The following is a 16539-nucleotide window of genomic DNA, read 5'->3' as shown; positions in this document are numbered from 1 at the left end:
AAATGGGGAAGGAGGGAGTAAACAAATGCATTTCTTCAAATTCACAAAACAGGTTTATTCATCCACTTTCAGCTGCATGTCTTGCAAAAAACACAAGTGGGTTTTGGCAGGGATAAGGAAACCCAGCTCACTGCAAGAAACCTTTAACTGGAGACATCCTGTTTCTGTCAGTTGTAGGAGAATCAAGACCTTGCTGGGTCACGGCTGTCTCTGCATGCAATGTGCCCACAGCTCATGTGAAGGTACGCATCAAGCACTTCAGGTCAACACAAAATAATTAAACTGAGCAAAAGCAGCTTGCCACTCCACAGCTGAGGGTCACGTAGCTGGGGATGCTGCCAGAGGCTGTGTCCTCAGAGCTTGCCTGCATGACGAGCTTGGGCATGGGGAGGCAAACAGACTCCCTTTCCAGCTCCCCGTCAACAGGTAGGGATAATGATGACCTCCTTTCCCAAATAAGAAATTTCTCTTTTGTACAATTCTATTCTGCACAGAATAGATTCAGCTCAGGGTCCTGCCTCCAGCATCACGAGAGGCAGACACCCAGGGGAAAGCACAAGATTAAGTACAGAGGAACAGTCCCCAGCCCTTCCTCCCTGCCTCCAGCAATTACAGATCCAAACCTCCTGAGGCAGATATCCTCTTCTTGTGTTTAGTAACGTTTTGGAATTTCAACCATTAATATAAAGCTGGTCACTGAAATTGAACATTTCAAAAATACTCAGATCATCATATATTGAACAACATAGCACTACCAGAAACAAGGGCAAAAAACTTGTGAGGCAACTAAGAACTCTCTCTCTGAGGAACCAAAATGCCCCAAATTCATCAGACACTTAGCAAATTCTTGGCAGACCTGCTTTCTCCTTAGAGCTCATTTCCCAGGTTGCTCCAATACATTGACAGATTCAGTTACAAGGAACAGAAATACTAAGAAAAGTGAATTAGAATTAAAAATAAACCGTAAAAGGCAAATACTATCATATCATCCTATTTCACTTGGACATAAATAATGACATTTTAAAATAGCAATGTCAATTGCACAAGGCAAAATATGGATTTGGCGGGAGTTGGGTGGGTGGTAGTTTAAAATCCCCAAAGTGCCTCAGGACAACTCAGCACAACTCTGGACAATTCAGCACAACCAGGACAACTCTGTGGCCTGGTATTTCATAGCTGAAGTTAAGGAACATTTTGGCTAAACTAGCTCTGAAAGAAATGCACTTTAAGGATATTAATGCAATCCTTTTTCTGCCTGGCAGCACAAATTTTATTCAAGTTAGAACTGTTAGAACTTTAAGGGATGTTTCATGTTAAACAGGGCTTTACACAAGGAGACTGTAAAAACACAGCAGAATCGCAGGGTAAGGCAGGTTGGAAGGGACCTTTGGGGGTCCCTGGTCCAGACCTCATCTCAAAGCAGAGACAACTTAGATCAGATTCCTGAGGGCCTGGTCCATCTGAATTCTAAATAACTATAAGGATGAAGATCTGGATACACACCTTAGTTCCAAATGGTTATTTTTTCTGCCTGGTTCAGCCTTTAAGCAATCAGGTGCTAAGGCATTAACAGCAAGTCCATCAGGTCTATAAACAGTGGTTCTGAACTATATTCACAGTGAAGTTAATGAAAGAAGACCTCAGACAACCCTAATTGCTCCTGCAAGTTTTGTAGTATCTTTTACACTTGCTCAAGAATTACATATTCACTGTGCTGGTCAGAAAAGGGACAGTGAAGCCTCAGCTGATGATAAATCACACTGAATTACTTGTTACCTAAACACCCAGCACCTGACAGTGTCCCTTTAAGTCTCTATAAAGCCCCGCACAGTAAACAAGAAAATTCATTAACCTCTTCTCAGAGGTGAGAAACTGGTGGTGAGAAAGGCATCTCCTGGCCAGAGCTGGGTTGAGAATCAGCTTCAAATCTCACACTGATGCTTACACTGAGACCATAGTCTCAGTTACCTGGTCCAGAATTTGGGTACCACCCACCTGGAAGTCTAAATTATATCTGCACTGATTAAAAGCAGTCCAGGTTAGTTCCTGCTTTAACCATCAGTCACACTGTCATCCCTTATCTTAGTATAAATATAATGGAATATATATGAGAAAAAGAGAAGACACTTCAGTATCAAAAGAGTGCTAGCAGCAAAGAACAGAAATTTCCAAAGCAATTTTGCAATAACCTATATGACTATACTTCTATGAAAAATCCCCCCTCATCTTGCGAGGTGGTAAAAAGCCACATGTGAATTTTATCTCTTCCACACATTTACCTTCCTGTGTCCTGCCTCGTGGCCTGCAGGATTTGCACAGCCCAGATCAGCTCAGGCTGCCCTGATCTGATGAGGACGGATCAGTCTGCAGGTAGAGCTGAGGGTCTATGCTGTACAGATTGCCTACACTGTGCTGCAGAAAGCCCCGTCTGCACTCCGGAGGCTGAGACAGCAATTACAAGGGGAATGCAAGGACATCCTGTGCTTTGGATTAAAAGAGGATGGATTTCATGTGCAGCTCAAGCAAAAAAAAGAAGAGGTCTTGAGAGTCACCAATAACTTATTACATCCCTCTGAATTACATCCCCTCCAACAAAAAATAAGTAAAAGAAAGAGGAAAAAAACCCCAAACTTGCTGCTATTCTTCCAATGTGTTTATTGTACTCAGATTTCTGCGATTCCCCCTCCATCCCCCAGCAATGCTTTACAAAAGCACAGAGTTACTGCCATCGGGGCGAGTGAGCCAGCCAGGCAGGCAAATCAAACTGGCTCTGAATTAGGCTACTACCACTGTCAGTTGCAGCAGCACTGGGATGGACATTGGAGCAGGCTCCAAACTTAGGCCCATGCTGAAGGACTCTGGGCGGGTTCACATGGCTGGGTCTTCAAGATTGGACCAGATGATCCTTGAGGTCCCTTCTGACCTGACATTCTACGATTCTATGATTCATAATGGTGTGCACCTCAGCTACCTCGAGCTTCCTGTAGCACTACATTAATCTGGAAAGGAAACACCCGATTAAAAAAAAAAAAAAAAGCCATTGCTGAAAACCAGACAGAACTTTGCTGTAAAGTCAGGAGCAAAGCAAGTGACAAAAAACTCCAACCATGTGCTGAAAGAGTCACCAGAATGTCATGGAGCTGCATCCTGAAGCCATGCATAATTAAGTTTTGACAAAATTGATTTTTATGCTTAAGTGTTGCTGAGCCATAATCTCAAGAAAAACTACCAGAATTTGAAGCATGATATATAGAAGCATTTAAAATATTTTGATAGCCAAAGAATGCTTAGGTGCCCACTCAAGTTAGCACACAAACACTACACTGTCATCAGCGTGCTAAGCACCCCCATTTATTTGTTTTTTCCTTCCTCCCCCAAAAAGGCACCCTGGCACACAGAAGAGAAGACAGTGCAGAAATAACAAAACTTGTCACAGTAAAGAGATGTGTGAGAGTGAGGACTGATATAAGTATAGACTCAAAGAAAGTCAGAGATAATAGTCAGATATGAACACCAGTATCAGTACAGCACAAGACCCATCATGGGGAGTGGTCTTTTGCTCAGAAAAGGGAAGTATAAGAATACAAAATCAAAACAAATCATCAAACCAGCATCACATCTGAGCTGTCCAAAGGTTCAAGAGATTTATTATAATTGCTGCAGAAAAAAAGGGGGGAAAAAGACAAGAAGAGGAAATAAAAAGAAGATAAAAGCTTCAAGTGAATCCACCTGCTTTCCCCTGCTGGAAAACCAGCCTGCAAGCTCTTTAGAGTAGCAAACATAATTTTATTCTTTGTCTATACAATACAACAGAGGCTCAGAACACCGACAAAGTTTCAGAGGGCTGCTACATTACAAATAAATAACAATAATCCACTTAATCTCTGCTTAATGCAGCCCTGAAGGGAATGCAAGTGAGATTATCAACCGGCAGCATTTATTCAGCAGAACTTCAGTTACAGTTCACAGCCAGAAATTCATATCCCTCCCACCATAAGTGTCTGTTGGCTTCAACAGAGCAAATAAAAACTTGAAGACTTGGATCATAAACTCTTAAAGAAGTTTAGTTACAAAAGGAGGGGAAAGAAGAGCATGTTACCACGTGAGCGCTGTGAGAGACTTTGCATCAGATCCAACAAAAGCAGAAGTGGGTGGATAACAATCCAATGGCAGAGAGAAAAACAAAACCATGATTGCCACATAGCTTGGAGGACATGAGAGCTCCTGCTCCATGTGCTGCTGCTTTGCTGCAGAACAGTAGCAGAGATGGCAGATGCTGTGGAGGATGCCATCCCCGTTTCAGCTTGTCACCCACATCCCACACAAAGAAGGGCTGGGTGGGATTGCCCCGTCCCAAGGACCTGCTCAGTGTCAGGAGAATGTGACAGATGCAGATGTGCATCAAGGGAGAGAGTAAATACATCACACCAAAGCCACACTTACAGTGACCAGTTTTTCAGAAGACACATTCACTCCTTTCACATCTTCTTCTTCTGGCTCTTCATTTTCTTTATTGTCAGTGCAAGAGACAGAGGCTGGGACTGAGCAAGTGCTAAGCAAGTCTGGCAAACTGGTAGATGGGTACTTCAGAAAATCCCCTTCAGCAGATTCCTACCCAAGAGACAACAAAATATGACAACATCAAGATGACAACATCACATGCAGAAAACCACCACAGTCATGGTGAGACTGCTCCGTTTCACCTGCCTAGTGAGAGCTCCCTGGTAATCCTCCCCTTGTTACACACCTCCATGTGCTCAAACTTTAATGGTCCAGTTGTAAAAAGCAGATCTGGTCTTAAAGTGCATATATAGTAAACACAGGCCAATATACATCTAAAACATTTAGATTTCATAAAGGAGAATTTAAAATAAACGCTTCCCCAGCAGTCTGCTCCTCCCCACTTTGGGTTTATTAAATGTCACTGTGAGCAGACTCAAGAGTTTACAGACCTCATTACTCATTTCATTGCATCCCAAATCACACTCTGTGCTTCAGCTACCTCCCTACGGATTTTCCCTTCACACATTTATCTATCTGCACACATAAGAAAAATACACCAACAACCTCAGGTAGGAGAACAAAATGAAAACTGACCCACTGATCCTCTACCAGCTCAGTCCTGATGCTTCAGGATCTGTTTCTAGTTTTGGCACCTTTTCTGGGACAAAATATGTGCATCAGCCAAAAGCAATGGCCAGACAGACTCTCGTTTTATTGCTTTCAGAACAAATCCTGTGTTCAAGAGCATTCACCAGGCCAAACTGCAAGGCTGCTTTCCCACACCAACAAGTAACGCCCAGAGGGAGCTGCTGGGGAACACTTCACCTATTTACACCTTTTCTGAGACTGCCTGAAACATGGCATAGGCTGGATTCTCCACCACTTGCCTTTCCAAGTCCTCCTCCCACAGACATGAAAACTGTCCAAGTGCACAGAGCACAGGCCAAACAAATTCACAGCCTGACTGATCAGGAACATGAAGTTTTATGCTGCAAGCTTCTTCGCAATGATTATTTTGATGCAGTCATCACATGACCAAGCAAAAAATTTTAAGGATAAATTTATGCAGTCTACCACCTTGTGTTTTGGCAGAGAGTCCAAATGTCTAAAGGAAATACAAAATGTACCTACTTCGGGTCAAGGTATGTTGCTTCCAGAATAAACACCAGTGAGGTTAATAGCAAGCTGTAAGCCAACAGAAGGTCTTCAATGAACCTCACTGTCTAACTGAAACGTTAGAGAAGTTACAGGCTCTTCACTTTGAATATGGTGGGATAGAGCCTCTTATTGAAAAACATAAGCATAAAGCATCCCAGGAAGCCATAAAAGCACCCAGGCATTAAACCCACAGACACCTTCATCAGGTTGGCTGGGGCAACCTGAAGATGAAGATAACAAAGATTTTAAATATACTGACACAGTGGCTTGCTGACAATTCATGCTCCACCTGGAAATGCAGGTCTACAAACAGTCCCTTTGGTCCAAGACATTCCTGCCACCACCCCAAAGGCTGCAATGCCCCCTCCTTCAGGCAGGTCCTTCTCTGAGACCCCGGGCACTTTCAGGAGCCTGTTATCTCTCCACCAAACAGCTGCATCAATCTAAGCTGGGAAGCAGCAGGCTGTGGATGAGGGAGGAGAGCAAACAAGGGTGGGCAGGATTTTCTTAAACAAAGGACAAAATATTGTGTAATATCCTCTCAACCTCTCCTGTGATGAAAGCAGAATGAAGAGGCTGACTGATAAATGAGTTCCACTCTCATTTCCCTGAAATTTCATGCTCCTTTATCTGCAAGAGCTCCACTCCAAGCTATTAATAAGGACAAAATAAGGAACTCAAGCCAAGAGATCATCATCAAGAGACCTCAGGCACACAGATAGGACAAAAGATGGGAGCTACGGAGGCTACACAGATAGGAAGCAGAAGAGGCTGAGAACAGTCAGTGTATATTTTAAGAGAATGGTTTTGGCCAAAACTTAAGTAACATCTGCATGAATAAATACAGACTAATTTGCACACTGAACGACAGTGATAATACAAGCAAATCATTAAGTTGGTCTATACCCTGCTGATTTGCCACAGATTTATGGCATCTAATGATGTATTTCCCATAGCTATGCATTAAATTTAGGGAAGAACATGTGATTCTCTATCAGAAAAACGCTCTTTCCACGAAGCATCTGCACAAACTTGAGGATGTACGTTCAGGAGACCACCAAGGAGAGGACTGTACCTTGCTAGCGACCACCAGCTGCACCAGGCCAGCGGCCGAGCGAAGAAGAGCCACGGCATCCTGGTGGGAGAGCCCAACCAGCGACTGCCCGTTGATCATGAGGAGCTCATCGCCCACTGTCAGCCTGCCGTCCCTGCAGAAACAAGCGGGAACATGGAGCTGCAGGGTAGTCCTTCCCTGGTGCCAGGCTCTGGTGGCACGTGGTGGGACAGGGAGGCACAGACAACAAGTGATCTGTCTGATGCTAAGCTTGCATCCATTGGTCCAGTGTTATTTCCCCAAAAAGTGGCTCAGAAAGGTGCCCCAGGAAATCATTGTTATAACCAGAGTCATTTCACCATCTTTGCAGGGCTGGGACCCCTCAAACCTTCTCCATGCCCTCAGTGAGCTCCATCTCCCACCCACACTGGCAGTGAGCACCCTGGATTGCATGACTCTCACTCACCCACTGCTGATCCCATGGGAAAGGCCCATCTTCCAAAAAAGGGACTTGGGAAAAAGGCCCCACAAGCCATCAGGCTCCTTGGTTTACGCTCCATCACCAAGCAAATGTTTGATCTGTCTATAGTTTAGACTAAACATGCTGGAAAATGCTTTGTGACCAATCACAAAAACAACTTTTTAAGCTAAAGTGCCATATTCCTACTCTCACACAACTGGAGGGCACAAACCCCACACCTGTCTCATGATTCTGCCTAACAGCAATGGCCATGGATGCTCTATCACACCTACTCCCACGAAGGCACTGCTGTTGTCTCACCTGTGTGCAGAGCCACCTTCCTCCACGTGAGTGATGATGATGCTGTAAGGGGATCGCTTCGACCCTCTGCCTCCCGTTATCTGGATTCCCAGCCCATCCGTCCCCTTCAGGATGTGCATCTTCCATATGCGGCAACCTTCTCGCTGAGAGAAAATGTGCAGAGAGTCCTTGAATTTGGATTTGGACACAGAGAGGGCTGCGAGGGTACAGGAGCGAGCTATTTAGCACCTTGCTGCCCATCACCACACATCTGTATAGCTCAAGCCATATGGGTGTTTTTGATGAGCTTTGCTGTGTTAGCTGTGGTCCAAGCGAAGGAGGCAGAAAGGAGGAGGCAGCACAGAGCAGGGTCAGCACGTAGAAGCTTCCTTGAAGCGCTGTTTGAAGCTTTTCTGAGGCACACAGAGGTGCTGCTCACAATGCCCTGACCATTCCCGAAGCAACCAGTAGCCTCAAACCTGTTCGCCAAAACTCAAGGGTGAGATGTGCAGGGCTGCAGAGGAGCAAGACATTGTTCAAGGGGGACCTTGAACACTGGGTAGCACAGCTACTATTGCAGCAAGGACCAGACTGGCATCACACAGTAGCGTTTCCCTCTCCAGAGAGGTTTGCAGGATTTGAGACACAGGAGAGAAAATACAGCTTCAAATTATCAGCTGTCAACCAAATATTTCTTATTGGACAGCTGTTGTACAGACTGTAAATAATAAATTTACTCACCGCAGAAAATAACTTTTCAGTATAAGCAAGGCAATAAGCTATGTTTAGGAAACCTTTATTATTATTTTTTAATTATTATAAATATTTATCGAAAAACTGCTTTACAAACTCCAGAGCAATACAGAAATGCAAAACAAAAACTAGTTCCCATGGCAGGACTGGGCACAAGAAAACATAAGTGGCAGTTATGAGCAGAGCAAGAGAGGAAAGAGAAAAACAAGCAAGCAAGACACGTAAAGGCAATTGTCAGGAGAGGGGAAGAACCAGGATAACACAATTATGAGAAACCCTAGGAAGTTTTCAGGCTTGCAAGACAGCAAAATGCACAATTTAAAGGCAATTTTTAGGCCACGTGTTGTAGTCACCAGGCTCCAGGTCAGCTATTTCTGACTGAGTCTGTTCTGCACACAAGTAACACTCTCGCAGTACGCAAACGCCCAAGTAGCAAAGATGATTAAAATTTCATTCCAAACTGTGAAGAGCATGTAGAAATTGCTGCTTGTTTCTGAGAAGGGAAACTGCTAAATATATCGGCAAACCCAAGGGCTGTGGCAGCAACCTGCAGATTTTAGGCCAACATTGTTTATCAGAGCTTTTATTAAGTGAAGAAAATGTGCTTTTTTTACCTGTTCACTGGAACCCTATGCTGAAACTTTTAAATACAATGCAAGATTAATTTTTCAGATACAGGCACAAAGAGGTCAGTATCTACACCAGTATCTTAGGAACAAAGTGAAAAATAATAACAATGATGTTACACAGCCCCTAGACCACAGTTAGGAGAAACAGGAAAAACAAACCAGGTGTCTTAAGAGGTAACCCAGAGTTTGAGCCTGAAAAGATACGCACTTGTGGGTAGTTTGTTAACTTGAAAGTCATGCACATAGGCAATATCTCAACAGGTTTAACTGGGATCTTCAGTGCATGGATAAAAGCCCATCTCCTGCTGAATAACACAGGAAGTGTCAGGACACAGAATACTTTGAGATAAATTAGAGTGATACATGAGACACCCTGTTAAATGCAGGGGCAAGAGTCAACTATATTTATCTACTTAAAAAACAGAACTGATCTACAGCATGAAAATGCTCCAGAGGGGTTTTATTGCTATAAAGTACCTTGCACCCAAAATGAAAACAGTATAACAGAGAAATACAATCTCTCTGTCTCCCCCAGCCAAGCCCACGCTGAAACAATGACCATCTATTCTCCTCAGAAGATGCCACTCCAAGTGTCCCATTGTTAAATCTAGTTTGGAAGCAGATCCTCCAATAAAGTTTAACAATGAAGTCATAAAATTGCTTTTAATGATTTGCATAAGTTTTTTGGAATGTGAGTTATGCAAAGGCCCACAACATGCAGTGCCTAGCTTGCACTCCTCAGCACTCCTTACTATCACATATCTTATTAAAAAAAAAAATCCCAGATTTATTCTTAATTGACCTACTCTTAAATATTCATTTACATAGCAAAACGCTCAATAGCAGCAAAAGGCAAGACTCCACTGCTCCTAATGCAAGTGACATCTTATTCCCCTTGAACTCCCCCTGAAATCAAAAGCTTGCAAAATAAAGCATTACTCAGTCCGAACATGGACAAGCAGAATGCACCACAATAACGACAACGAAACCACCTGGCACATACCCAAATACACATTTCTTTCACTCATTTTCAAATGACACAGTCACCATCTCCTGTGTAAGAAAAAGCTTTCCCTGGAGTCCCCAGTGGTCATCTGCATGCATTTCACTGGGAATGAACAAAGCAGTGTTGACTGGAAATCAGATCCCCTCACTGTTCTTTCCCTCTTCTTCATAAAACATTCATAGCTCTTCATTTAACCACATGCTACAAAGCAAATGCCCCCGCTCCCCAATATACATACACCTCCAAGGTACATCACTCCAAGATTTTGAAAGCTAAGTATTAAAAAGAAGATTGCTAGCCTTTGCTTGAGGCCTCTTGGAGAAAGGGGGTGTTCAGAATCCCCTTCACCTCCCCACAAAGCAGGTGTCTGCTTTGCACAGAGCAGCATGGGACACTTCACAACCAGCTAGGAAATACTGCTGCTTTGAATGTACATTTTATGTGACTCCTTCACAGGAAAGCCTTCATAATAAAGCTCTGTGCCAATTCCAAGAATTTGTAAATGCATTTAAATTTTACTTTAAACTAGTTTTCTTGAGTTATTGGAGATTCCCAGGTTCAACAACACAAAGTCTAAGTGCTTTAAAAAAAGAAAAAAAGCAGTGAAGCATGTCTTTGATTTTCAAATTTTTTAAAGGATTTCCAACCTTTCCTTCATAAACAAAAAGGCTACAAGCTCAGTCTTTAAATGAAAGATAGGATTCTGGTGTATTCACTCCAGAGACTTACAATTCCCAAGGGAAACTCCAAGCATAGTTAGATTTGGCAGTTTGCAGGTCTGATGTCACTGTCCTTGGAGCTTGCATAATCCCTGCCCAGAGGAGGACAAGTTGTAACTGCTGACCGGTCTCCTCTGATCAGGTGCATAATTCTGGTTGCTGCTTCGTCATTTTCGGTTTCATATTCTTATTAACATCTGAACTTTTCCATTCTCTCAGAATAATTTTCATAACTTCATTTATAAATGACTCAGATTAATGCCCCCAGCTTTGTTCACAAGTGACACAATAAATCTGCACACATACACCCACAACTCTCAATGCAAAAGCATTTCATGCCTAAAGCACAGAGATGTGCTGACACCAGTCCAAACAGGTATCTCGAACTCCAGACATCTTCAGCTAGGACAGACAGTGAGGCACTACGAGCTCCTGTTGCTGCCAGGGAACACGCGATACCCAGCTCTGGTCACTTTTAAGAATAAAGAGACCAAAGGCAGCTCACAATAACAAAGCTAAACACTTGAGAACCCAAGTGGAAAGGAATCACTAGATAACATTGGCTGAATACCTGATATGGCAGTTCAGAAAATTTCATGCAATTCACCTGAGATTCAGCCAAGATGGACACTCAGAAAGACATCCATGCTTGCTTTGCGAGTGTCAAAGGAGTTGGAAGCCAGATTTTCCCTTTAGAGATTTGTTCCCTATCTCCTGGGAGCAAATGTTAACTCTGCCCAGATCCAACTCATGGACTTTGCTTGTAAATCTGCAGCTGCCGCAGACCTGCCTACACAGAGGGACCATGGATTTCTCTCGATGGAAGGGTTTCATGGGCATGAAGGACCAACATTTGACAAAGATAGTCTCAGAGGAGGCGATGAGACTGGGTCAACTCTTGAAGTCTCTTCCAGATCTACATTTTTTTAAACTTCTCTCACATAGCAAGCAAAACCACAAATGGCCAAGTCAGGCTGCAGTTGGGCTAATGGCTGATTTTTGTTCTCTGCAGTTACATCATTCTTCAGCGACTCAACTTACCTCCTAACTTGGCTCTTTCAAGCAGGCAGCCCTTTGGACCAGATTTTTCCACTTGAAGCTGATCAACTTCAAAGTGCCTAAGCTACAAATAATTAAAACTTTTAAAAAGACAATATGAATATTCTACTTGGATTAATCGCAAGTGAAAAAAATAGGTCATCTTATGTAACAGACCGCAAGTGAGAATAGAGAATACAGCTGGCAACTTCTAGTGGGTCCCCGCAGGCCATCTTTCTCCACCGTGAAGCCATTGTACATCAGGCAGCCTCTCTTCAGAGCTAGCCTACATCTGGAATAAACTAGTGTGCTACAGATCAGAAAGGAAGCACGCTGCCAGCACAACGTGGGGAAGCTCGCCTTCTGCCTGCTCCAAGTGCATACCATCAAACGCTTGATTTCATAAGCACATCATTAATAAAACAAAAAGGAACGTTTTTCCTCTGAGTGTTGAGGAAAATAAATAAATAAAAGACATCGGAGCCATTCTTTCCCCTTTTCTTTCACCAGCTAATTGCAGGGGAGTTTAAAGGGGTTTGACTGTGCCGTGTTCAAGAAGCTGCAAATCTATATATACAAAGGAAAAATTGCTTTGAAATCTTGTATTAAAGAAAAGCTTGGCAGGAGCAAGGTGTAAACAAATGGAAAACAGAAACACAGTAAGTAGTTAAAAAGCCAGACTGTAAAATGGAAAATGTAAAATAGTTGTCTACAAAAAAGCACTTTCTGTCACAGCAGCAATTCAGCAGAACCTGTTGTAAATATGTAACAATATTAAAATAAAAACAGAGATAAAACCTGATGAGAATACCAATAACCGTGCAAGGTCTGTATGCACACACTGACTGCCATGGGCCCTAACACAGCCCACGGCATGTCTCCTTCCTCCCGCATTTCAACGTGGATTTTTACGGTCTGTCTTCAGGGACCGGTTCCCACTTACAAACTTTACAGGTTTTCCCTGTAGGAGCAGCAGAAGCAAACAGTGAACTCTTCCTCACCGGCCACAAAGCTGCTTTGGAAATGTGACACTTAAGACAAAGTTTTAAGTTTCATGCATTAAAAAAATATTACTTCAATAGGCTTCAGAAGAGCTGGCAACCAATGTGCTAATCTCACACAGCTGAAAATCAGCATAAAAATCTCCCAAACAGGAGTGTACCACATTCAGACCAGCATATAAGCAATTGCCTTCAAGCAACGACCAGTACAGCATCCTCCTCTACAGGGACAGGGAATATACCGAGGTGGCCATACCAGTATACCACTCCCCAGTATCCTTCACTGATGTGGGGTAAATTAAAAGCACTGCTACCAGCTGCCTGCCCCACCTTGGGTCAAATCATGCCTCCTCCCACTATCCCCATTCCCCAGCAGTCAAGTGGGAGAGATGGATCAGTAGCTGGGGAATTAACTTGCATGATCACATACCAGGTGAGTAGCTCAAGCACATCAATCTCAAGCTACAGTCAAAAGCCATCACTCTTCACATCACAAATATCAGTGTGAATGACTCAGTACCAGAAAATCATGCCAAAATCTGATTTTTGCAGATTCTTAACAAAGTAATTGTTTCATTAGTGGATAATGAGTATATTTTTCATCTGATCTTGCCCAGGTTATTTTTAAGGCTGATCTGACAGCAGGACTCCTGCTTTCATCTGCTACCTTGGGTTTTGTTTTCATTGTCGTACAAGCAAGCTAAACAATTCCAAGACAAATCAAAAGCAAGGGAAAAAAAAAAAATCTAAATTCCTTTATCAGTAAATTATACCAAGACAAGAGTTCTTTGTCATATCCCTACTGCCTACGAAAGTTTTTTAGCACTGAGCCCCTGAAGCCTTTGGCTTCTACCTCTGGCTGATGCAAACTATGCAGTGTCTCCTACACCACTTGAAAGAGAGGAAAAAAACCCAAACCCCAAGTAGCCCTTAATATGAATTACACAGTGTTGACCATGTGAACTTTCCATGTCCTCAAAATAAGTAGGAGCCAGCAGTACAGACACAACTGTGATTGCATTCAAGTGTCCACGGCTGATCTAACAAGTCGCCTTGTTTGGACAAACGGCCGCCAGACACTTGGCATCCTTTCACTGAAATGTGAGTACTTTCCCCATGGAAAGACAAGCGTCCTAGGGGATAAAGCCTGGGGAACAGTCAAAAGCAAAAACATACCCTCCCCCAAACACAAACACATAATTAAAATACAAAAACCAGGCATCTCAGCAGAGTGGATGAAAATTCTGCGACTTAAAGCAGACCCCCAGGGATCCATCTCCCGAGACAGACTGCTTGTTGACATCATTTCCTTGGCAAGGGCTTTAAACATTTTATCAGCCATTGCAAGCACCTGAACTACATCATCACCCCCTACAAAAATCTGCTGGAGTCATTTGTCATCCCGAGCCATCACCATCTGGATTGCACCTCTCCAGGCTGCTCCTCTCTTGCCGTCAACTGAAGCTTTATTGCGAAGATCAGCCACAGGATTTCTCAGTTATCCCCAACCCTTGGGGGGTTTCAGCCCAGCAATTGCCCATGGGGATCTCAGGCTTTTAAGGGTTACAAGGTGTCTGCATTCCCTTGAGTATCTTGCCCACTCTCACTCTCTTGCTGGACTATTGGGAATGGTGGGTTGGTTTGAACTTTCTCAGAAAACACCTTTGCTGTCTCGCTGCCTGCAGTAGATTAAAGCCCACCGTAGAATAAGCCACCATTCTCCTGTGTCAGCTAGAGGGATCTCTCATGGGGACTGGTATTACATCTGTCAGTGTCAGGAATCCTTTGGGTTTACTCAGTGGTTTCAGCACCCTGCCTCAAAAATTAAGCATACGTAGCTTTATAAACCCGACTAACACCTGAAATATTATAGCACCTAAGCAAATAGCACACCCTATTTTTAGGCATGTCCACTTAGTTTCAAACATTCTCACTTAATGGTTAGAACATAAAATGATGTGAACTTACATTTCAGCTAGAGCCAGTCCTTTGCATTCCAGCTGTGGTTTGCTGTATCTTTAATACCGTACACAAAGAGAAAAAAACCCCACTTTCTGTGTAAGTGGGAAGTGTTTTCATACTGGTGCTCTCACCTACATTTTGTGATAGCTGAGCATAGCTGAGAGCTCCCGTAACACCACCTCATGCATATCTCTGTTGCCTTTGGGGGTAGCTGATTTTCAAGAGTGAGGACCCCATTTCAAGACGACACATTAAAACTTATTCATTATCAGAGTATCTCTACACCAGCCCTCCACCACACCCTTGGAAAATGCAATCCAAAACCAGAATAAAAGGACAGATTGCTATTCAAGATCAAAATCTACAGCTACCACAGCTGCAGCTATTGCTTAAATCACAGCAAAGAAAGGCAAAACCTTAAGTCAGTTGAAAAAAATTGGCAGCGGGTGAGACTTAACCCCAGAAAGTTATGATGATGGTTGTTTTATGGCAAGGTGGAACATAACTGGGAGCAAAAAAAATTAACTGTAATTTCACTACTAGTTACATCAAAGCACTTCCTAAAACCCCAAGCAAAAGCAAGGACAAGTTTTCACTGCTGTACAGCTACAATTAAAAGACAGCCCTTGTCCCTAAGAGAGTTTACAACCCAAAACAGGCAAAAGAGAGGGAAGACTTGCTTATCACAGTGCACTTTAAAACTTCAAGACAGTAGATAGCCCCAGGATTCATGTTAATGAAAGTCAGAAGAAAACAAAACAGATAAAAAGACGTTTAGAGCAGAAACAGATTCCAAGGAAGGCCTTTACATGACTAAAGGTGTCTACATTAAAAACTAAAAAATAGTTATTTATATCTAAAACATGCATCATGTAAGAGTCTCATAAAAGCCTAGACGAAACAATAATTACTGCTTAGGTTGCCATAAAAAGTTGATGTAAAGCAATTCCGTAGCTTCAGTGGAGTACCTTGCTCACAGCAAGGTTTTCATTTTGATACAGCAAGTGGATGAGAATTTTTCTCCATCATGCTAAAAAAAAAAAGCATAAAATGCTTAAAGACAGTATATTATCTCAAGTGTCATGTTTTGATTCCTATAATGTGCCATTAGCCTACCTCTTCTGCTTGGCAAGATAAGGAACATTTTCCATTAACCAAAACACAAGGTAAGGCTGGCATTTTCCAATGCTAATTAGTAAATACTGCTATAGAAAGGCTGTCAGCCCTTCCTAACTACAAAGCAAAATGCAATGCAATGCATTCGTCCTTTCCCAAAACAAGCCATCTTAATAAGAAAGCAGTAACAGGCCCAAACAAAAAAAGAGAGTTGCTGATAAAACGTAACTGAGTGCCGTGCAGTTGCAGCAATATAAAAGCAAGTGCTGGCCAGCAAAGACCTGGATGGTCATTTACATACACATGTATGTAAAAGATATATTACATACACATGGATGGTCTTTTACATACACATACTCATAAGTCTGGAGAGGTTGTGGTCTAGGTAAGCTGGGCTCAGTTTGTTTCTGAGATAGCAAAGCTGGCTAGGCATGCTCTCTGGCAGCTGTGACCCGCTGCAGAGTAATTTGGTTTAACAACATCTGCGCAAAGAACTTGAGGTACTACTGTAACTTAGGGATCCCCCCCAAAACCTCTGCCAGGCAAGGCATTAACATCCTCCTGCCTTCCCTCCTCCCTTTAATAGATGGTAAGCCAACTTCACAAAAACACCAGACACACCTCATGAGGCCACCAGACGCTGACTTGTTTCCATCCTGGACAGGCGTCCCACCACAGTCCCAGTGCTACGACCAGCCTGGGAGACCTGGTGCACACCCTGTGCTCCTCCCATGCCATATATTTCTCCCAATGGAGAAACATCCAAATGCATCACCCAGCCCCTCTCCACCTGCCTCCCTTCACTGTTAAAGCACTTTTACTCTGTCCAGTCTCCTTTAC

The 16539-nt window shown here is 43.1% G+C and overlaps 1 protein-coding gene across 1 annotated transcript in view; it reads right to left on the bottom strand.

Annotated features, from left to right (window-relative positions):
• PDZD2 (PDZ domain containing 2) overlaps positions 1-16539 on the bottom strand; it is a 139605-nt gene that overhangs the window by 47123 nt on the left and 75943 nt on the right. The window contains exons 3-5 of the mRNA XM_026865822.1: positions 7497-7639; positions 6737-6869; positions 4444-4611 (exon numbers count right to left, since the gene is read on the bottom strand). Of these exons, the coding sequence (XP_026721623.1) occupies positions 4444-4611; positions 6737-6869; positions 7497-7639 (444 nt within the window). The remainder of the gene's footprint in view (positions 1-4443; positions 4612-6736; positions 6870-7496; positions 7640-16539) is intronic.

This window comes from Athene cunicularia, assembly GCF_003259725.1.
Source record: "Athene cunicularia isolate RWA chromosome Z unlocalized genomic scaffold, athCun1 chrZ_part1, whole genome shotgun sequence".
NCBI classification, from domain to species: domain Eukaryota; kingdom Metazoa; phylum Chordata; class Aves; order Strigiformes; family Strigidae; genus Athene; species Athene cunicularia.
Note: the sequence above shows the minus strand (reverse complement) of the source record. Positions and strands in the feature narration are given on the sequence as shown.